Below are 21,753 nucleotides of genomic sequence, written 5' to 3'. Positions count from 1 at the left end.
AGTGTGACGGGGAGTGGGATCAGGGTGTAGGGAGGATTTAGAGAAGAAGCAGGAGGTGGGAAGAAGTGGGGTGCAGGGAAGGAGATGGAATAGAAGGAGGTGGAGTAGATGCGAGGTATGGGGAAGGAGGTGGAGTAGAAGTAGAATGGGAGGTGTAGAAGTTGGTTGCAGGGTATGGGGAAGAAGGTGGAGTAGAAGTGGGGTGCAGAGATGGAGTAGATGCAGGGTATGGGGATAGAGGTTGAGTAGAAGTGGGGAAGGAAGTGGAGTAGAATGGGGGTGCGGGGATGGAGGTGGAGTAGAATGGGGGTGCGCGGATGGAGGTGGAGTAGAATGGGGGTGCGCGGATGGAGGTGGAGTAGATGCAGGGTATGGGGAAGGAGGTGGAGTAGAAGTTGGATGCAGGGAAGGAGGTGGAGTAGAACTGGGCTACAAAGATGCTGACTGGGCAAGATGGGGCAGAAAGGAATTGCCGTAGCCCTGAGGTACGTGTCCCCACAGCGCCATCTGTTGATAGAGCCCCTAACAGGCTGTACTGGCCCCAGGCAGTGTGAATGAGCCCCTAACAGGCTGTACTGGCCCCAGGCAGTGTGAATGAGCCCCTAACAGGCTGTACTGGCCCCAGGCAGTGTGAATGAGCCCCTAACAGGCTGTACTGGCCCCAGGCAGTGTGAATGAGCCCCTAACAGGCTGTACTGGCCCCAGGCAGTGTGAATGAGCCCCTAACAGGCTGTACTGGCCCCAGGCAATGTGAATGAGCCCCTAACAGGCTCTCCCCATACGTTTGGTTCTGGGGTGGAGTTGTCCCAGGCTTTTGGGGTATCAGGAATGTTCCTTTTGCTTTGCAGGAGATTGAGCAGAGGTTACAACACCAGGCGTCCCTGTCCCCTGGCACCCCGCCCATTGTTTCCTCCAAGCAGGACAACCTGATGCGGCACCACAGCCTGCGGCAGGTACAGAGCTTACCTGGGGGGGGGGGGGCGGGGCTCATAGGGTCCAGGCCATGGCTTCATTCTAACTCTTTGTTTCCGTTCCAGCCCACACAGCCCCAGAACGTGCTGCAGCGGGGCATCACCAACGCCCGGGCCATGCTGTCCAACTTTGCCCAGGCTCCGCAGCTTCCCGTTGCCGGCGGTTTACTGGCCATGCCAGGTAAGGGGCCCGAGTGCCGATTGTACCCCTGAGCTGTTCGGTATCCTCTGCACAATGGAAATAATTCCCATAATTCTCTCCTGTAGGTGTGAACATTGCGTATCTGAATGCTGGAATGGGGGGCCACAAATCCACCAGCCTGGCGGATCGGCAGCGCGAGTACCTTCTGGACATGATCCCCCCACGGTCCATATCGCAGCCCATCAGTGGCCAGAAATAGCCCCTCTATGCACTGATTCCCACCCACCCCAGCAGCGACAGATGGCGCGACCCGGCAAATGGACTTAACCAGCTCCAGACACAGAGTAACCCCGCCTCCCCCCCCCCCCCCCCCCCCGAGCAGCGTATTAAGGATCCGTGTTTGTGCTTAACCCCGCCCCCATCCTTGGACTGGCTTTATTCCTTTTTTTTGTCTTTTTTTAATCTAATTTTTATTTCGGCTGGTGACACGAGCTTTCTATGATGTTTTACTTGCCCTTTATTTCTGATGAACTTTGTGCTGAAGTGACTGGGGTGGGGGCGCCATAATGGCTACTAACGCGGATTGGAACGGCCTCTTGGGAGATGTTGGGGGGCGGGCAGTCCGATGAAGGGCAGGTGTTATTGGGGGGGGGGGTATAACTTTCTACGGCTCTGAGGGGGGAATAGAAAATCCAAGATGGCGCTCCAGCGGCGCGGACTGGTGGCTCTGCAGTGCAGAGTTCTGATTTCCGTTAAAGGACCACGTTCCTTATTTTCCCTGGACACGCTCCATGGTGGCCTCGCTTTTACTTCTCACCAATCAGCTGCTGGCTCCCTGCAGTTGTGTGATGTCATCATTCAGGCCCAATCCTTGAGAGCTGTAGCCCCAACCCCCCACCATTGTCTCTATTTGCACTATGGGCCTATGAGACTGAGGAGGGGGAGGAGCCAGTGGTACTTTATCGGACTGCCGCCTACTCCTCCCTTGGGATTGGCTGTACCATCTGGATACGTGGCGTGAAGCGACCTGGAAACGGGTTTTGGATAAAGATGCACTTCGTAACATACGTCTTCTTCAGGCAAAAAGGTCAACTTGGGCCTGGTCTTGTGTCAGGGGTTGTGGAAAATGTGAGCCATGGAGGACTTTTATATTTGCCAGTAACCACTGCTGGGGCTGTTACGGGGGGTTGCCCCCCGCTCTCCTTATCCGCGTGCCATCCCTGCACTGTGCCTCGGGGAAATGCACAGGTTAAATATTCCCCACTTGTATTTCAAGCTGGACGACAAGCACTTAGCCCTTTGAATACAGAGCGGTCACGTGACCAAGAGTTAACCCTCGAACGGAATCGGTGTTACTCTCCAGGCTGGCAAGGCCAGCGTCCAGACTCCTAGCCAGCCCCCGAGCTTCTTCCTGTGGAAAAACAAAAGTACCAGAGTGTATATATATTACACAGGTTCAATATTGACTTTACGATGGGTTCATATTGGGGGTCTCACTAGACTTAAGTGCAGTTAAAGGTTTGGAAGGGGTAGTTACCCTTTAATATAAAGTTGTAGGACTTTTTTTCAAGTGTTAAAACAAGGGTTTGCTATTCTGGGAAAGTTCTTTTTATATTATACAGCAGGTGGCGCTGTTCTGTTCCACACAATGGAAAGTATACATGCCCCCAGAAACGCTGGTGAGACGCAGTACGACCGTCCGTGACAAAGCTGTCGGCCCACGAATGAAGGAGCTCTTGAATTTGGCACAACCCTCGTTTTAACGACCCGGAAGAGCTCTACAACCTGAGTTTGAGCAGAAAAAAATGGTGTAAAATTCTTCATAAATGGTTTTTCTATCGGAGTCAAGTTACCGTCGGAGAGTTGGGACGTTGGACGGGGTGGAGTGGCCTTCGTGGCTCCGCAAGGAATTACGCTGATGTTTTGTAACACTTCATGGAGTTGAATGTTCAGTTTGAAGGTTACAATGTGTGCAGCAAAGCTGGGTTTTGAGAAGGGGCGGGGCAAAGACAGTGCAGCCCACCTTCTGTTGACCAAGATCCAACAATTCGTCCCGTTGCTGCACAGGTGACTCTAGCTCCACGTGTTCAGTCAAGCAGTGGTGACGGGCGACATGCCTCAAGTGGCCCTTGGATCCACTGTGATGGTGGGCTCTTATCCTGAGGATCATTTTCTGAATTGGTCTTCACTTCAACGTTACCCTCAGATTGGGAATGGAATGTTCTAGGACAAATGCTCCATTTGTCTTGTGTGGGATCCAGCGCTGAGGAGGCAACTCCCTTCCAATTCCCGACAAAGCTCAGTATTTCCCTTCCAGTTCTCTCTCCCATGGAAGGAGCTCAGAATTTCCCTTCCAATTCCCGACAAAGCTCAGTATTTCCCTCCAGTTTCCCGACAAAGCTCAGTATTTCTCTTCCAGTTCTCTCTCCCAAGGAAGGAGCTCAGAATTTCCCTTCCAATTCCCGACAAAGCTCAGTATTTCCCTCCAGTTCTCTCTCCCAAGGAAGGAGCTCAGAATTTCCCTTCCGATTCCTGACAAAGCTCAGTATTTCCCTTCCAGTTCTCTCTCCCAAGGAAGGAGCTCAGAATTTCCCTTCTAATTCCCGACAAAGCTCAGTATTTCCCTCCAGTTTCCCAACAAAGCTCAGTATTTCCCTCCAGTTCCCCGACAAAGCTCAGTATTTCCCTCCAGTTCCCCGACAAAGCTCAGTATTTCCCTTCCTATTCCCGACAAAGCTCAGTTTTTCCCTTCCAATTCCTCAAAAAAGCTCAGTATTTCCCTCCAGTTCCCCCGACAAAGCTCAGTATTTCCCTTCCAATTCCCGACAAAGCTCAGTATTTCCCTTCCAGTTCTCTCTCCCAAGGAAGGAACTCCGTATTTCCCTTCCAATTCCCGACAAAGCTCAGTATTTCCCTTCCAATTCCCGACAAAGCTCAGTATTTCCCTTCCAGTTCTCTCTCCCAAGGAAGGAACTCCGTATTTCCCTTCCAATTCCCGACAAAGCTCAGTATTTCCCTTCCAATTTTCCGACAAAGCTCAGTATTTCCCTTCCAATTCCCGACAAAGCTCAGTATTTCCCTTCCAATTCCCGACAAAGCTCAGTATTTCCCTTCCAATTCCCGACAAAGCTCAGTATTTCCCTTCCAATTCCCGACAAAGCTCAGTATTTCTCTTCCAGTTCTCTCTCCCAAGGAAGAAGCTCAGTATTTCCCTTCCAATTCCCGACAAAGCTCAGTTTTTCCCTTCCAATTCCCGACAAAGCTCAGTATTTCCCTTCCAGTTCTCTCTCCCAAGGAAGGAACTCCGTATTTTCCTTCCAATTCCCGACAAAGCTCAGTATTTCCCTTCCAATTTTCCGACAAAGCTCAGTATTTCCCTTCCAATTCCCGACAAAGCTCAGTATTTCCCTTCCAATTCCCGACAAAGCTCAGTATTTCCCTTCCAATTCCCGACAAAGCTCAGTATTTCCCTTCCAATTCCCGACAAAGCTCAGTATTTCCCTTCCAATTCCCGACAAAGCTCAGTATTTCCCTTTCATTTCTCTCTCCCAAGGAAGGAGCTCCGTATTTCCTTTCCAATTCCCGACAAAGCTCAGTATTTCCCTTCCAGTTCTGTCTCCCAAGGACGGAGCTCAGTATTTCCCTTCCAATTCCCGACAAAGCTCAGTATTTCCCTTCCAGTTCCCGACAAAGCGCAGTATTTCCCTTCCAGTTCCCGACAAAGCGCAGTATTTCCCTTCCAATTCCCGACAAAGCGCAGTATTTCCCTTCCAATTCCCGACAAAGCTCAGTATTTCCCTTCCAGTTCTCTCTCCCAAGGAAGGAGCTCCATATTTCCTTTCCAATTCCCGACAAAGCTGAGTATTTCCCTTCCTATTCCCCGACAAAGCTCAGTATTTCCCTTCCAATTCCCGACAAAGCTCAGTATTTCCCTTCGTATTCCCCAACAAAGCTCAGTATTTCCCTTCCAGTTCTCTCTCCCAAGGAAGGAGCTCAGTATTTCCTTTCCAATTCCCGACAAAGCTCAGTATTTCCCTTCCAGTTCTCTCTCCCAAGGAAGGAGCTCAGTATTTCCTTTCCAATTCCCGACAAAGCTGAGTATTTCCCTTCCTATTCCCCGGCAAAGCTCAGTATTTCCCTTCCTATTCCCCGACAAAGCTCAGTATTTCCCTTCCACTTCTCTCTCCCAAGGAAGGAGCTCAGTATTTCCCTTCCACTTCTCTCTCCCAAGGAAGGAGCTCAGTATTTCCCTTTCTATTCCCCGACAAAGCTCAGTATTTCCCTTCCAGTTCTCTCTCCCAAGGAAGGAGCTCAGTATTTCCTTTCCAATTCCCGACAAAGCTCAGTATTTCCCTTCCAGTTCTCTCTCCCAAGGAAGGAGCTCAGTATTTCCCTTCCTATTCCCCGACAAAGCTCAGTATTTCCCTTCCACTTCTCTCTCCCAAGGAAGGAGCTCAGTATTTCCTTTCCAATTCCCGACAAAGCTCAGTATTTCCCTTCCAGTTCTCTCTCCCAAGGAAGGAGCTCAGTATTTCCCTTCCTATTCCCGACAAAGCTGAGTATTTCCCTTCCTATTCCCCGACAAAGCTGAGTATTTCCCTTCCTATTCCCCAACAAAGCTCAGTATTTGCCTTCCTATTCCCCAACAAAGCTCAGTATTTCCCTTCCAGTTCTCTCTCCCAAGGACGGAGCTCGGTATTTCCCCAGTTCTCTCAGTAGTTCTATCACCCAAGGATCAAGCTCAGTATTTGCCTTTGAGTTCTATCACCCAAGGATCAAGCTCAGTTCTCACCCAAGGACACAACTCAGTATTTCCCTTCCCGCTCTCCCCTTGTTCTACACACAATACACATTTGTAGGTAAGTAACAGCCGCCCCAATACTGACAGATGAAGGTGCTGCAATGATATCCAGCGTTTCATACCCCACTCTCCTCTTATGCAATGACTTTATTCTCCCTTCCGGTTTCTCTCCGCTGAATTGTTTGTCTTTTAGTGGGGAGGGAAGGTTCCTTGAGATTTTCATTTGTTTCTACGAAAGGTCGAATCTTTCTCTGCAGCCGTAACGTTTCGCTTCTGTTTCCATGCCAGTGGCTCTTTATTTTCTCTGTATATAAAGCTATTTCTGGACAAGTAAAGTCAAAATAAACTACAGAAAAAAAAAACAATGGAAGAAACATTGTATATTGTGTAAAAAATACAAAAAGCAAAAAAAGCTCAATTGAACCCACACCGACCAGAGTTTAATAGTGTGCGACTTTGTCACTGTATATTGTAAGTTGTGTGCACAAAAAAACAAATAAGAAAATGTGCAAAAGGCAGCGTCCGACTTACAAAAGTTTTGGGGACAAATATTTACGTTTGTATTAAAAAAAAATTGTTTTAGTAACTTAAATGCTGGAAGTGAATGAATCATTTTGTTCAGCAAGATATATTTTTCGGAAGAGAAACTGTCACGTGTCCAACTAGAAACTTGCTCGGAGTAAAACAGTTCATTGAATTCTAAAAGTGAATGAATGATTTTGTCTGGCAAGATGTATTCAGAAGAGAAACAGTTCATTGATTTGCCTTAATATGATCAACTAGAAAACACAAAGGAGTAAAACAGTTCATTGAATTCTAAATGTGAATGAATGATTTTGGCAAGATGTATTCAGAAGAGAAACAGTTCATTGATTCACCTTAATATGTCCGACTAGAAAACACACAGGGTCAGAGTAAAACAGTTCATTGAATTCTGGATGTGAATGAATGATTTTGTCTGGCAAGATGTATTCAGAAAATAAACAGTTCATCTTAATATGTCCAACTATAAAACACATACAAAGTGAAACTGTTCATTAAATACTGGAACTGAATTCATGATTTTGTTTAGCGAGATATATTCGGAGGAGAAACTGTGTGATTCGACCTAATGTCCAATTAGAAAGCTCACCTGCTCAAAGTGAAACAGTTCATTCAATACAGAAGGTGAGTTAATAATTTTGTTTGAAGATATTCAGAAGAGAAACAGTTCCATGATTTGCCTTACACGCCCAACTACAAAGCTCATCTACTCAAAGTGAAACAGTTCATTGGCAGAAAGTAAATGAATTGTATGTAGAAGGCAAACAATTCATTGATTCAACTGAACATAGGAAGCTCTCCTGCTCAAAGTGAAACAGTTCAATGAATACAGAAAGTAAATTTATGATTTTATTTAGTACAATATTTGTGGAAGACAAACAGTTCATTGATTCACCTCAATGTGTCCAAATAGAAAGCTCACTTGCTGACGTGAAAGACAAACAGTTCATTGAATAGCAATATGTATTTAGAAGAGAAACAGATCATTAATTTTCTTTGTGTCCAACTAGGAAGCTCACTTGCTCAAAGGAAAACAGTTCATTGAATACTAGAACTCAATTCATGTGTAGCAAGACGTATTCAGAAGAGAAACTGTGTTGATTCAGCTTCACACATCCGAATAGAAAGCTCACCTGCTCAAAGTGAAACAGTTCATTGGCAGAAAGTAAATGAATGATTTTATTTAGCACAATATTTGTGGAAGACAAACAGTTCATTGATTCACTTTAATGCGTCTAAATCGAAAGCTCACTTGCTGATGTGAAGGACAAACAGTTCATTGAATACTGGCACTGAATGAGTTATTTTGTTTAGCAAGATGTATTAGGAAGAGAATCAGTTCATTGATTTGATTTAACATGTCCAACTCGAAAGCTCACTTGCTCAAAGTAAAACAGTTCATTGAATACTAGAACTAAATTCATGTGTAGCAAGACGTATTCAGAAGAGAAACTGTGTTGATTCGACTTCACACGTCTGAATAGAAAGCTCTCCTGCTCAAAGTGAAACAGTTCATTGGCAGAAAGTAAATGAATGATTTTATTTTAGACAAACAGTTCATTGATTCACCTTAATGCATCCAAATAGAAAGCTCACTTGCTGATGTGAAAGACAGTTCATTGAATACCGGCACTGAATGAGTTATTTTGTTTAGCAAGATGTATTAGGAAGAGAAACAGTTCATTGATTTGACTTAACGTGTCCAACAAGAAAGCTCACTTGCTCAAAGTAAAACAGTTCATTGAACACTAGAACTAAATTCATGTGTAGCAAGACGTATTCAGAAGAGAAACTGTGTTGATTCAACTTCCCACGTCCGAATAGAAAGCTCTCCTGCTCAAAGTGAAACAGTTCATTGGCAGTAAGTAAATGAATGATTTTATTTAGAAAAATATTTGTGGAAGACAAACAGTTCATTGATTCCCGTTAATGCGCCCAAATAGATAGCGCACTTGCTGACGTGAAAGACAAATAGTTCATTGAATAGTAAGATGTATTTAGAAGAGAAACAGATCATTAATTTTCTTTGTGTCCAACTAGAAAGCTCACTTGCTCAAAGTAAAACAGTTCATTGAACACTAGAACTAAATTCATGTGTAGCAAGACGTATTCAGAAGAGAAACTGTGTTGATTCAACTTCACACGTCCGAATAGAAAGCTCTCCTGCTCAAAGTGAAACAGTTCATTCAGTACAGAAGGTGAATTAATGATTTTGTTTAAAGATATTCAAGTTCAAGAAACAGTTCATTGGCAGAAATTAAATTAATTGTATGTAGAAGGCAAACAATTCATTGATTCACCTTTACATAGGAAGCGCACCTGCTCAAAGTGAAACAGTTCATTGGCGGAAAGTAAATAAATGATTTTATTTAGAACAATATTCGTGGAAGACAAACAGTTCATTGATTCACCTTAATGCGTCCAAATAGAAAGCTCACTTGCTGATGTGAAAGACAAACAGTTCATTGAATACCGGTACCGAATGAATTATTTTGTTTAGCAAGATGTATTTAGAAGAGAAACAGATCATTCATTTTCTTTACGTGTCCAACTAGGAAGCTCACTTGCTCAAAGTAAAACAGTTCATTGAATACTAGAACTAAATTCATGTTTAGCAAGACGTATTCAGAAGAGAAACTGTGTTGATTCGACTTCACACGTCTGAATAGAAAGCTCTCCTGCTCAAAGTAAAACAGTTCATTGGCAGAAAGTAAATGAATGATTTTATTTAGCACAATATTGGTGAAAGACAAACAGTTCATTGATTCCTAAAGATGGCGGCTGCAATAATCATTTTTTTTGGTGGGTTTATAGTTTAGCCTCCCCCATTAATATAGTCCACAGGCCCAATATAAAGCACCTCTCTGGCAGCCACCTGGGACCCCCTCGGACCCGCTACCCACGACCCTGACCCACAACCTGTATTTTTACTTGCTTTGACCCTTTACCTGACCCACATCCGCCTTATCCGCCACCCCGGTGGCCAACATTAAAGAGGAAGTGCTGTTAATGCAAACCGGAAGTGACATCTTCAGAAGTGGGCGGGGCTAGAATAAAATATAGCCAATATACAGGTAGGTAATAGAATGTAAGCTCTTCGCCCCTCTGACCCACATCTATTCCCACGTCTGAAAACCCTGCCTACAACTCGCAGGGTACCGGCTATTGCTGAGGGTACGGCGCCGGTACCAATGGTACCTGACCCACTGCTGGACTCTGACCCACTGGTTGAAAATGAAAATTGTTACACAAAAATCCAACAAAATCGGGAAATAGTTTTAGGTCAACTAGACCTGCCCCCCCCCAAGGAAATGGGTGGGGAATATGAAAGGGTTAATCCATGGTTCTGTCCGGATCTGGGATTGGTGCCATGGAAACAATTTCTCCTTCTGATCACTGGGATTTGTATCTGATCGTCAGGCCATTGCCGCCATTATCTCCAAGGGACCCCGTGACAATTGTAAAACAAACCCCCCCCCTCCCCCCGCCGGGCTTCGCCTCGTTAGGCCACCTTCATTAGCAGTAATTGCAGCCAGACGTTTCCTGCAGTTAATGAGCGCACGTGGCCCGGGGGAGAGGGAATTCGACTCAACCTGCGGAATTTCTGAGACAAAGCAGAATTCATGGACTCTCAGCGGAGAGATCCGGCTCACTATTTGGCAAAATGTCCCCGTGCCGCCATGTTTTACCCAGTGTCCCTCTGGTGGGGACTCAGCCGAGATACAGAGGCCCCAGAGCCCCAACTCTACTCTATGCTTCCTTGTTTGCTCATCAAAAGCCTAATGGGAAAGTGGGTCACTTCCCTCCTATAGTTCATGTTGGCCACTTCCCTCCTATAGTTCATGTTGGCCACTTGCCTCCTATAGTTCATGTTGGCCACTTCCCTCCTATAGTTCATGTTGGCCACTTGCCTCCTATAGTTCACGTTGGTCACTTCCCTCCTATAGTTCATGTTGGTCACTTCCCTCCTATAGTTCATGTTGGCCACTTCCCTCCTATAGTTCATGTTGGCCACTTCCCTCCTATAGTTCATGTTGGCCACTTGCCTCCTATAGTTCACGTTGGTCACTTCCCTCCTATAGTTCACGTTGGTCACTTCCCTCCTATAGTTCACGTTGGTCACTTCCCTCCTATAGTTCACGTTGGTCACTTCCCTCCTATAGTTCACGTTGGTCACTTCCCTCCTATAGTTCATGTTGGCCACTTCCCTCCTATAGTTCATGTTGGCCACTTGCCTCCTATAGTTCACGTTGGTCACTTCCCTCCTATAGTTCATGTTGGCCACTTCCCTCCTATAGTTCACGTTGGTCACTTCCCTCCTATAGTTCATGTTGGCCACTTCCCTCCTATAGTTCATGTTGGCCACTTCCCTCCTATAGTTCATGTTGGCCACTTGCCTCCTATAGTTCATGTTGGCCACTTCCCTCCTATAGTTCACGTTGGCCACTTGTCTCCTATAGTTCACGTTGGCCACTTGTCTCCTATAGTTCACGTTGGCCACTTCCCTCCTATAGTTCACGTTGGTCACTTCCCTCCTATAGTTCACGTTGGCCACTTCCCTCCTATAGTTCACGTTGGCCACTTCCCTCCTATAGTTCACGTTGGCCACTTCCCTCCTATAGTTCACGTTGGCCACTTCCCTCCTATAGTTCACGTTGGCCACTTCCCTCCTATAGTTCATGTTGGCCACTTCCCTCCTATAGTTCATGTTGGCCACTTCCCTCCTATAGTTCATGTTGGTCACTTCCCTCCTATAGTTCATGTTGGCCACTTCCCTCCTATAGTTCATGTTGGCCACTTGCCTCCTATAGTTCATGTTGGCCACTTCCCTCCTATAGTTCATGTTGGCCACTTCCCTCCTATAGTTCACGTTGGCCACTTGTCTCCTATAGTTCACGTTGGCCACTTCCCTCCTATAGTTCACGTTGGTCACTTCCCTCCTATAGTTCACGTTGGTCACTTCCCTCCTATAGTTCACGTTGGCCACTTGTCTCCTATAGTTCACGTTGGCCACTTCCCTCCTATAGTTCACGTTGGCCACTTCCCTCCTATAGTTCACGTTGGTCACTTCCCTCCTATAGTTCACGTTGGTCACTTCCCTCCTATAGTTCACGTTGGCCACTTCCCTCCTATAGTTCACGTTGGCCACTTCCCTCCTATAGTTCACGTTGGCCACTTCCCTCCTATAGTTCACGTTGGCCACTTCCCTCCTATAGTTCATGTTGGCCACTTCCCTCCTATAGTTCACGTTGGCCACTTCCCTCCTATAGTTCACGTTGGCCACTTCCCTCCTATAGTTCACGTTGGTCACTTCCCTCCTATAGTTCACGTTGGCCACTTCCCTCCTATAGTTCACGTTGGCCACTTCCCTCCTATAGTTCATGTTGGCCACTTGCCTCCTATAGTTCATGTTGGTCACTTCCCTCCTATAGTTCACGTTGGCCACTTGTCTCCTATAGTTCACGTTGGCCACTTCCCTCCTATAGTTCACGTTGGTCACTTCCCTCCTATAGTTCACGTTGGTCACTTCCCTCCTATAGTTCACGTTGGCCACTTGTCTCCTATAGTTCACGTTGGCCACTTCCCTCCTATAGTTCACGTTGGCCACTTCCCTCCTATAGTTCACGTTGGCCACTTCCCTCCTATAGTTCATGTTGGCCACTTGCCTCCTATAGTTCATGTTGGTCACTTCCCTCCTATAGTTCACGTTGGCCACTTGTCTCCTATAGTTCACGTTGGCCACTTCCCTCCTATAGTTCACGTTGGCCACTTCCCTCCTATAGTTCACGTTGGCCACTTCCCTCCTATAGTTCACGTTGGCCACTTCCCTCCTATAGTTCACGTTGGCCACTTGTCTCCTATAGTTCACGTTGGCCACTTGCCTCCTATAGTTCACGTTGGCCACTTGCCTCCTATAGTTCACGTTGGCCACTTCCCTCCTATAGTTCACGTTGGCCACTTCCCTCCTATAGTTCACGTTGGCCACTTCCCTCCTATAGTTCACGTTGGCCACTTCCCTCCTATAGTTCACGTTGGCCACTTCCCTCCTATAGTTCACGTTGGCCACTTCCCTCCTATAGTTCACGTTGGCCACTTCCCTCCTATAGTTCACGTTGGTCACTTCCCTCCTATAGTTCACGTTGGCCACTTCCCTCCTATAGTTCACGTTGGCCACTTGCCTCCTATAGTTCACGTTGGCCACTTGCCTCCTATAGTTCACGTTGGTCACTTCCCTCCTATAGTTCACGTTGGCCACTTCTCTCCTATAGTTCATGTTGGCCACTTCCCTCCTATAGTTCATGTTGGCCACTTGCCTCCTATAGTTCATGTTGGCCACTTCCCTCCTATAGTTCATGTTGGCTAATTATCTCCTGTAGTTCCATTTATTACCTAGAATTTGAGGAAGTTCTGAAGATGTTGGCAGGCAATGTCCCTAGAGTTGCATGTTGGCCACTTACCTCCTATAGTTCCATTGACCTTGTTCATTCAACTAATGGAAGAAGCACCAACAAATGTTGCTGTCGGCTAATACTTGACCATGGGACACCCCTATTATCCATCCCAGCCCCCCAATATCTACATTACTAGGGGTTTGCTCATTATTTCACTTGACATGCTCCCACCTGTAGAACCTCAGAGCTCAGAAGATACATTGGAGGGAAGTCCCATGTACCGGTGGCTGACCCCACCATCCAAAATGGCTTAGGTTTGTGACACCCTATGGATAAAGTCCTGGGGGGGAGGCAGCCTGTTAGGCAGATATTTGGGAAGACCACTTATATGTTCTCCTAGACATTCCTGGATCCCAAGTTTGAAGCTTAGTTGGAGGGAATGATCTGGGCGCTCACCCATGTTCTTGCCTCTACGGCTGATTGGCTCAAACAGCAGCGCTTTCATTTCCATTAGCTAAGGGGGTGACCAGTCGTTGGACTTCAAAGCATGGGGCATTAATGGAAAAGTCCAAGATGGGCAAAGAGCCAATGAACTGGTCACAAAAATCCTCTGCTGCTCCATATACTGTGTGTGCAGACTCTACAGCAAGTCACTATGGGAATTATGTAAGGAGTTGGCCAACAGCCGTCATGGCTCAGTCTGTGGCCCCTTCTGACCAGCGGCAATGAACAAAAAGAGCCCCAGGAAATGGCTGGCAGTGGTCTGTACCACCCGACATATGTAGTAGGGCTGGCCCAGACTGCCGGGAACTGATGGCACCAATATAGAAAGATCTTTAACAGAGAATTACAGACCTGTTAGTCTGACACTGGAGAAAGTCATGGGAAACTTTTGGGACATGGGGCAGATTTACAAAAAAATTTTTGATTACAAAAATTTGATCACTGATGTATTTATTAAAAGTCACGATCATTTGCAAGCGGATAGTTATTTGAATGCAAAAATATTGAACCTTTTTTGTATGAAATTTTCAAGAAAATATTGTAAATTGTAAATGGACGTTAATCGGAGCCCATTCTTGGAAAACAATAATGCATTTAAGTTTCATTTGGAACTGGGTGACATAGAAAACAGTGATGGGATTAACTTCCCCTTGAAACTGGGTGAAATAGAAAACAATGATGGGATTAACTTCCCCTTGAAACTGGGTGAAATAGAAAACAATGATGGGATTAACTTCCCCTTGAAACTGGGTGAAATAGAAAACAATGATGGGATTAACTTCCCCTTGAAACTGGGTGAAATAGAAAACAATGATGGGGATTAACTTCCCCTTGAAACTGGGTGAAATAGAAAACAATGATGGAGATTAACTTCCCCTTGAAACTGGGTGAATAGAACAATGAGGGATTAACTTCCCCTTGAAACTGGGTGAAATAGAAAACAATGAGGGGATTAACTTCCCCTTGAAACTGGGTGAAATAGAAAACAATGAGGGGATTAACTTCCCTTGAAACTGGGTGAAATAGAAAACAATGAGGGGATTAACTTCCCCTTGAAACTGGGTGAAATAGAAAACAATGAGGAGATTAACTTCCCCTTGAAACTGGGTGAAATAGAAAACAATGATGGGATTAACTTCCCCTTGAAACTGGGTGAAATAGAAAACAATGAGGGGATTAACTTCCCCTTGAAACTGGGTGAAATAGAAAACAATGATGGGATTAACTTCCCCTTGAAACTGGGTGAAATAGAAAACAATGATGGGATTAACTTCCCCTTGAAACTGGGTGAAATAGAAAACAATGATGGGGATTAACTTCCCCTTGAAACTGGGTGAAATAGAAAACAATGATGGGGATTAACTTCCCCTTGAAACTGGGTGAAATAGAAAACAATGAGGAGATTAACTTCCCCTTGAAACTGGGTGAAATAGAAAACAATGATGGGATTAACTTCCCCTTGAAACTGGGTGAAATAGAAAACAATGAGGGGATTAACTTCCCCTTGAAACTGGGTGAAATAGAAAACAATGAGGGGATTAACTTCCCCTTGAAACTGGGTGAAATAGAAAACAATGATGGGGATTAACTTCCCCTTGAAACTGGGTGAAATAGAAAACAATGATGGGATTAACTTCCCCTTGAAACTGGGTGAAATAGAAAACAATGAGGGGATTAACTTCCCCTTGAAACTGGGTGAAATAGAAAACAATGAGGAGATTAACTTCCCCTTGAAACTGGGTGAAATAGAAAACAATGATGGGATTAACTTCCCCTTGAAACTGGGTGAAATAGAAAACAATGAGGGGATTAACTTCCCCTTGAAACTGGGTGAAATAGAAAACAATGATGGGATTAACTTCCCCTTGAAACTGGGTGAAATAGAAAACAATGATGGGATTAACTTCCCCTTGAAACTGGGTGAAATAGAAAACAATGATGGGGATTAACTTCCCCTTGAAACTGGGTGAAATAGAAAACAATGATGGGGATTAACTTCCCCTTGAAACTGGGTGAAATAGAAAACAATGAGGAGATTAACTTCCCCTTGAAACTGGGTGAAATAGAAAACAATGATGGGGATTAACTTCCCCTTGAAACTGGGTGAAATAGAAAACAATGATGGGATTAACTTCCCCTTGAAACTGGGTGAAATAGAAAACAATGATGGGATTAACTTCCCCTTGAAACTGAGTGAAATAGAAAACAATGACGGGATTAACTTCCCCTTGAAACTGGGTGAAATAGAAAACAATGAGGGATTAACTTCCCCTTGAAACTGGGTGAAATAGAAAACAATGATGGGGATTAACTTCCCCTTGAAACTGGGTGAAATAGAAACAATGATGGGGATTAACTTCCCCTTGAAACTGGGTGAAATAGAAACAATGAGGGGATTAACTTCCCCTTGAAACTGGGTGAAATAGAAAACAATGATGGGGATTACTTCCCTAACTTTAACTTCCCCTTGAAACTGGGTGAAATAGAAAACAATGATGAGGATTAACTTCCCCTTGAAACTGGGTGAAATAGAAAACAATGATGGGGATTAACTTCCCCTTGAAACTGGGTGAAATAGAAAACAATGATGGGGATTAACTTCCCCTTGAAACTGGGTGAAATAGAAAACAATGATGGGGATTAACTTCCCCTTGAAACTGGGTGAAATAGAAAACAATGATGGGGATTAACTTCCCCTTGAAACTGGGTGAAATAGAAAACAATGATGGGGATTAACTTCCCCTTGAAACTGGGTGAAATAGAAAACAATGATGGGGATTAACTTCCCCTTGAAACTGGGTGAAATAGAAAACAATGATGGGGATTAACTTCCCCTTGAAACTGGGTGAAATAGAAAACAATGATGGGGATTAACTTCCCCTTGAAACTGGGTGAAATAGAAAACAATGATGGGATTAACTTCCCCTTGAAACTGGGTGAAATAGAAAACAATGATGGGATTAACTTCCCCTTGAAACTGAGTGAAATAGAAAACAATGACGGGATTAACTTCCCCTTGAAACTGGGTGAAATAGAAAACAATGATGGGGATTAATTTCCCCTTGAAACTGGGTGAAATAGAAAACAATGATGGGATTAACTTCCCCTTGAAACTGGGTGAAATAGAAAACAATGATGGGGATTAACTTCCCCTTGAAACTGGGTGAAATAGAAAACAATGATGGGGATTAACTTCCGCTTGAAACTGGGTGAAATAGAAAACAATGATGGGGATTAACTTCCCCTTGAAACTGGGTGAAATAGAAAACAATGATGGGATTAACTTCCCCTTGAAACTGGGTGAAATAGAAAACAATGAGGGGATTAACTTCCCCTTGAAACTGAGTGAAATAGAAAACAATGACGGGATTAACTTCCCCTTGAAACTGGGTGAAATAGAAAACAATGATGTGATTAACTTCCCCTTGAAACTGGGTGAAATACAAAACAATGAGGGGATTAACTTCTAAAAATGTCTCATTAAAATTTACAAATCTCGAACATTTTGTGGTTTTTAAAAAAAATATTTTCGAGAAAATACTTAGAAATATCGAAATTCAAGGAAAAACCCCAAAACAATTGTATATGTATATCTCGAAAAAACAAAACAAAACTTGAACATTTCCCAAAAAACCTCATCAAATGGGCCCCTAGGAGTCTCATTAGGACCCAACGGATGGGAGAGGAGGTCAGGTCCGGTTAGAACTGGTTAGAACTGGTTAGAACTGGGCCCAATGAAACACTCAGAATCAACGGAATTTCCACAGATTTATTACATCTAAAAAAGTATCAAAATAGAAACTTTCCATAAAAATATTCTACCGACAAAAAAAACGAAATTTATCTATTTATTACAGAAATAGAGACCCTGTATTGGACGGACGGACATTGGGAGCGGCTCCTATTGGTTCATCCGTTTAAGTTCCGGCAGATTTGGCCCAATCAGTTCATTGCGGCTACAGACAGTTCCAGTTGTTCCCTGATGCCAAGGCTCTAGAACTGGAAACGAGTGGGGCGGGTTCCAGAGGTCCAGTTGCTCCACTGACTACTTTCGATGAGATCATCAATTGGCCGCCAATCGTATTGCATCATATGAGCCTTGGGCTCCTGGGGGGCTGGCACTGAAGTAATAGTTTGGGTTCATGCCTTGAGCACAAGAAGAACCAGAGATTTGGGTCTAGAATATTCTAATATACATCTACCTGAAAGTTCCGACTGTTGGGCAACAATAAAAGCAATGGACATTCGGTTCCACAAAACCGGGGCCTGTGACCCCGCCCCGAAGAATCAGAACCGTATTCCTCCCCTCCACTTCAGTTCATATCTGTACAACATCTAAAGCAGTTCTACTCCTGCCCATTCAGCAGGTTCCTGCACCGCTGACCCCTCTGTGAGTTGGTTGGCCAGAAGCCTCAGCAGAAGCCTCACCAAAAACCTTAGCAGAAGCCTCACCAGAAGCCTCAGCAGAAGCCACAGCAGAAGCCTCACCAGAAGCCACAGCAGAAGCCTCACCAGAAGCCTCAGCAGAAGCCACAGCAGAAGCCTCACTGGAAGCCTCAGCAGAAGCTTCACCAGAAACCTCAGCAGAAGCCTCACCAGAAGCCTCACTAGAAGCCTCACCGGAAGCCTCAGCAGAAGCCTCAGCAGAAGACTCAGCAGAAGCCTCACCAGAAGCCTCAGCAGAAGACTCAGCAGAAGCCTCAGCAGAAGCCTCACCGGAAGCCTCAGCAGAAGCCTCACCAGAAGTCTCAGCAGAAGCCTCACCGGAAGCCTCAGCAGAAGCCTCACCAGAAGTCTCAGCAGAAGCCTCACCGGAAGCCTCAGCAGAAGCCTCAGCAGAAGACTCAGCAGAAGCCTCACCAGAAGCCTCAGCAGAAGCCTCACCAGAAGTCTCAGCAGAAGCCTCACCGGAAGCCTCAGCGGAAGCTTCACCGGAAACCTCAGCGGAAGCCTCACCAGAAACCTCACTAGAAGCCTCACCGGAAGCCTCAGCAGAAGCCTCACCAGAAGCCTCAGCAGAAGCCTCACCAGAAGCCTCACTAGAAGCCTCATCGGAAGCCTCAGCAGAAGCCTCACCAGAAGCCTCAGCAGAAGCCTCACCAGAAGCCTCACAGTCGGAACTCAGAAGAGACGATGCGGGAATAGAGATCGTGGGAGAGCAGCCGGTAGGAGCGTGAGGTCTCGTCAAGGAGGTACAGGGGGTCGGCAACCAGCGAGGGGGAGAAGCCTTCCTGGACCAGCTTTGTCTTCTGCGGCTTGAATGTCCCCGTGGCTTCCATGGAATCCTGGAGGAGGCAGAGAACATAGAGTCACCCAAGTGTAATTGCCCAGTGTGGGGTAGAAACCACAGCAGGACACCATAGTAACCGACTGTGTAAGACTGCTGCACCCTGCTCCCCTGCCCCCTAGTGGGAAACCACAGAAGGACACCATAGTAACCGACTGTGTAAGACTGCTGCCCCCTGCTCCCCTGCCCCCTAGTGGGAAACCACAGCAGGACACCATAGTAACCGACTGTGTAAGACTGCTGCACCCTGCTCCCCTGCCCCCTAGTGGGAAACCACAGAAGGACACCATAGTAACCGACTGTGTAAGACTGCTGCCCCCTGCTCCCCTGCCCCCTAGTGGGAAACCACAGCAGGACACCATAGTAACCGACTGTGTAAGGCTGCTGCACCCTGCCCCCTAGAGGGAAACCACAGCGGGACACCATAGTAACCGACCGTGTAAGACTGCTGCCCCCTGCTCCCCTGCCCCCTAGTGGGAAACCACAGCAGGACACCATAGTAACCGACTGTGTAAGGCTGCTGCACCCTGCCCCCTAGTGGTGGGACAGAGACACAGACTCACCATGATGCGCAGGAAGCGGGGCCGGGCATACGAGGGCAGAAACTCCATTACGTAACTATAGATTCTGCCCAGATCCAGGTCGGTGCCAGGACGTAGGGTAACAGCGGCCATTCCAGCCCGACCCTCGTGCCCTGCCAAGGGGGGAAAAGCAAGGTTAATATGGGGGTGAAATAAGGGGGTACCTGTGTATAATAGGGGGGTACCTGTGTATAATAGGGGGTACCTGTGTATAATAGGGGGTACCTGTGTATAATAGGGGGTACCTGTGTATAATAGGGGGGTACCTGTGTATAATAGGGGGGTACCTGTGTATAATAGGGGGTACCTGTGTATAATAGGGGGTCCCTGTGTATAATTGGGGGTCCCTGTGTATAATAGGGGGGTACCTGTGTATAATAGGGGGGTACCTGTGTATAATAGGGGGTACCTGTGTATAATAGGGGGTCCCTGTGTATAATAGGGGGTCCCTGTGTATAATAGGGGGTACCTGTGTATAATAGGGGGGTCCCTGTGTATAATAGGGGGTACCTGTGTATAATAGGGGTCCCTGTGTATAATAGGGGGTACCTGTGTATAATAGGGGGGTACCTGTGTATAATAGGGGGGTACCTGTGTATAATAGGGGGTACCTGTGTATAATAGGGGGTACCTGTGTATAATAGGGGGTCCCTGTGTATAATAGGGGGTCCCTGTGTATAATAGGGGGTACCTGTGTATAATAGGGGGTCCCTGTGTATAATAGGGGGTACCTGTGTATAATAGGGGGGTACCTGTGTATAATAGGGGGGTACCTGTGTATAATAGGGGGTACCTGTGTATAATAGGGGGTCCCTGTGTATAATAGGGGGTACCTGTGTATAATAGGGGGTCCCTGTGTATAATAGGGGGTCCCTGTGTATAATAGGGGGTCCCTGTGTATAATAGGGGGGTACCTGTGTATAATAGGGGGTACCTGTGTATAATAGGGGGGTCCCTGTGTATAATTGGGGGTCCCTGTGTATAATAGGGGGGTCCCTGTGTATAATAGGGGGTCCCTGTGTATAATAGGGGGTCCCTGTGTATAAAAGGGGGTCCCTGTGTATAATAGGGGGGTACCTGTGTATAATAGGGGGTCCCTGTGTATAATAGGGGGTCCCTGTGTATAATAGGGGGGTACCTGTGTATAATAGGGGGTCCCTGTGTATAATAGGGGGTCCCTGTGTATAATAGGGGTCCCTGTGTATAATAGGGGGGTACCTGTGTATAATAGGGGGTACCTGTGTATAATAGGGGGGTACCTGTGTATAATAGGGGGGTACCTGTGTATAATAGGGGGTCCCTGTGTATAATAGGGGGTACCTGTGTATAATAGGGGGGTACCTGTGTATAATAGGGGGTCCCTGTGTATAATAGGGGGGTACCTGTGTATAATAGGGGGGTCCCTGTGTATAATAGGGGGTCCCTGTGTATAATAGGGGGGTCCCTGTGTATAATAGGGGGTCCCTGTGTATAATAGGGGGTACCTGTGTATAATAGGGGGGTACCTGTGTATAATAGGGGGTCCCTGTGTATAATAGGGGGTCCCTGTGTATAATAGGGGGGTACCGGTGTTTAATAGGGGGTCCCTGTGTATAATAGGGGGTCCCTGTGTATAATAGGGGGTACCTGTGTATAATAGGGGGTCCCTGTGTATAATAGGGGGTACCTGTGTAGAATAGGGGGGTCCCTGTGTATAATTGGGGGTCCCTGTGTATAATAGGGGGGTCCCTGTGTATAATAGGGGGTACCTGTGTATAATAGGGGGGTACCTGTGTATAATAGGGGGTCCCTGTGTATAATAGGGGGTACCTGTGTATAATAGGGGGGTACCTGTGTATAATAGGGTGGTACCTGTGTATCATAGGGGGGTCCCTGTGTATAATAGGGGGGTACCTGTGTATAATTGGGGGTCCCTGTGTATAATAGGGGGGTCCCTGTGTATAATAGGGGGTCCCTGTGTATAATAGGGGATACCTGTGTATAATAGGGGGTCCCTGTGTATAATAGGGGGTCCCTGTGTATAAAAGGGGGTCCCTGTGTATAATAGGGGGTCCCTGTGTATAATAGGGGGTCCCTGTGTATAATAGGGGGGTACCTGTGTATAATAGGGGGTCCCTGTGTATAATAGGGGGTCCCTGTGTATAATAGGGGGTCCCTGTGTATAATAGGGGTCCCTGTGTATAATAGGGGGGTACCTGTGTATAATAGGGGGGTACCTGTGTATAATAGGGGGGTACCTGTGTATAATAGGGGGTCCCTGTGTATAATAGGGGGTACCTGTGTATAATAGGGGGGTACCTGTGTATAATAGGGGGTCCCTGTGTATAATAGGGGGGTACCTGTGTATAATAGGGGGTCCCTGTGTATAATAGGGGGTCCCTGTGTATAATAGGGGGGTACCTGTGTATAATAGGGGGTCCCTGTGTATAATAAGGGGTACCTGTGTATAATAGGGGATACCTGTGTATAATAGGGGGTCCCTGTGTATAATAGGGGGTACCTGTGTATAATAGGGGGTCCCTGTGTATAATA

General features: G+C 46.1%; 4 protein-coding genes across 15 annotated transcripts in view; 2 read left to right on the top strand and 2 right to left on the bottom strand.

The window, feature by feature from the left end:
* gatad2b (GATA zinc finger domain containing 2B) overlaps positions 1-3,714 on the top strand; it is a 29,524-nt gene extending 25,810 nt beyond the window's left edge. For all 3 annotated transcript variants that reach the window (XM_031890632.1, XM_031890633.1, XM_031890634.1), the window contains exons 9-11: positions 849-953; positions 1,038-1,152; positions 1,239-3,714. In XM_031890632.1, the coding sequence (XP_031746492.1) occupies positions 849-953; positions 1,038-1,152; positions 1,239-1,372 (354 nt within the window). In that variant the 3' untranslated portion in view covers positions 1,373-3,714. The remainder of the gene's footprint in view (positions 1-848; positions 954-1,037; positions 1,153-1,238) is intronic.
* Positions 3,331-6,911, top strand: LOC101730490 (DNA-directed RNA polymerase II subunit RPB1-like). Of its 9 annotated transcripts, none has more exons than XM_031890628.1 (4): positions 3,331-3,430; positions 3,533-4,349; positions 4,484-5,630; positions 5,798-6,911. In XM_031890628.1, the coding sequence occupies exons 1-4, from the start codon at positions 3,346-3,348 to the stop codon at positions 5,978-5,980; spliced, it is 2,232 nt and encodes a 743-aa protein (XP_031746488.1). In that variant the 5' UTR covers positions 3,331-3,345; the 3' UTR covers positions 5,981-6,911. The 9 variants fall into 9 exon arrangements, with proteins under 9 accessions (XP_031746488.1, XP_031746489.1, XP_031746486.1 ...); XM_031890629.1 differs by having other exon boundaries at positions 3,331-4,349; positions 4,484-5,223; positions 5,368-5,630; XM_031890626.1 differs by having other exon boundaries at positions 3,331-4,349; positions 5,798-5,846; positions 5,887-6,911.
* Positions 6,912-17,108: 10,197 nt separating this feature from the next.
* On the bottom strand, positions 17,109-18,428 carry LOC116406707. 2 transcript variants are annotated; one of them, XM_031891378.1, is made up of 3 exons: positions 18,365-18,428; positions 17,811-18,268; positions 17,109-17,780 (listed from the first exon to the last, which is right to left on the bottom strand). In XM_031891378.1, the coding sequence occupies exons 1-3, from the start codon at positions 18,403-18,405 to the stop codon at positions 17,689-17,691; spliced, it is 591 nt and encodes a 196-aa protein (XP_031747238.1). In that variant the 5' UTR covers positions 18,406-18,428; the 3' UTR covers positions 17,109-17,688. The 2 variants fall into 2 exon arrangements, with proteins under 2 accessions (XP_031747238.1, XP_031747237.1); XM_031891377.1 differs by having other exon boundaries at positions 17,109-18,268.
* Positions 17,109-21,753, bottom strand: part of supt20hl1 (SUPT20H like 1) — a 30,936-nt gene continuing 26,291 nt past the window's right edge. Inside the window, exons 9-10 of the mRNA XM_031891376.1 lie at positions 19,204-19,334; positions 17,109-18,638 (exon numbers count right to left, since the gene is read on the bottom strand). Coding sequence (XP_031747236.1) covers positions 18,462-18,638; positions 19,204-19,334 — 308 coding nt within the window. The 3' untranslated portion in view covers positions 17,109-18,461. The remainder of the gene's footprint in view (positions 18,639-19,203; positions 19,335-21,753) is intronic.

This window comes from Xenopus tropicalis, chromosome 8 (genome assembly GCF_000004195.4).
Source record: "Xenopus tropicalis strain Nigerian chromosome 8, UCB_Xtro_10.0, whole genome shotgun sequence".
Classification (NCBI taxonomy): Eukaryota; Metazoa; Chordata; class Amphibia; order Anura; family Pipidae; genus Xenopus; species Xenopus tropicalis.
This window is presented reverse-complemented; position numbering and strand designations above follow the sequence as displayed.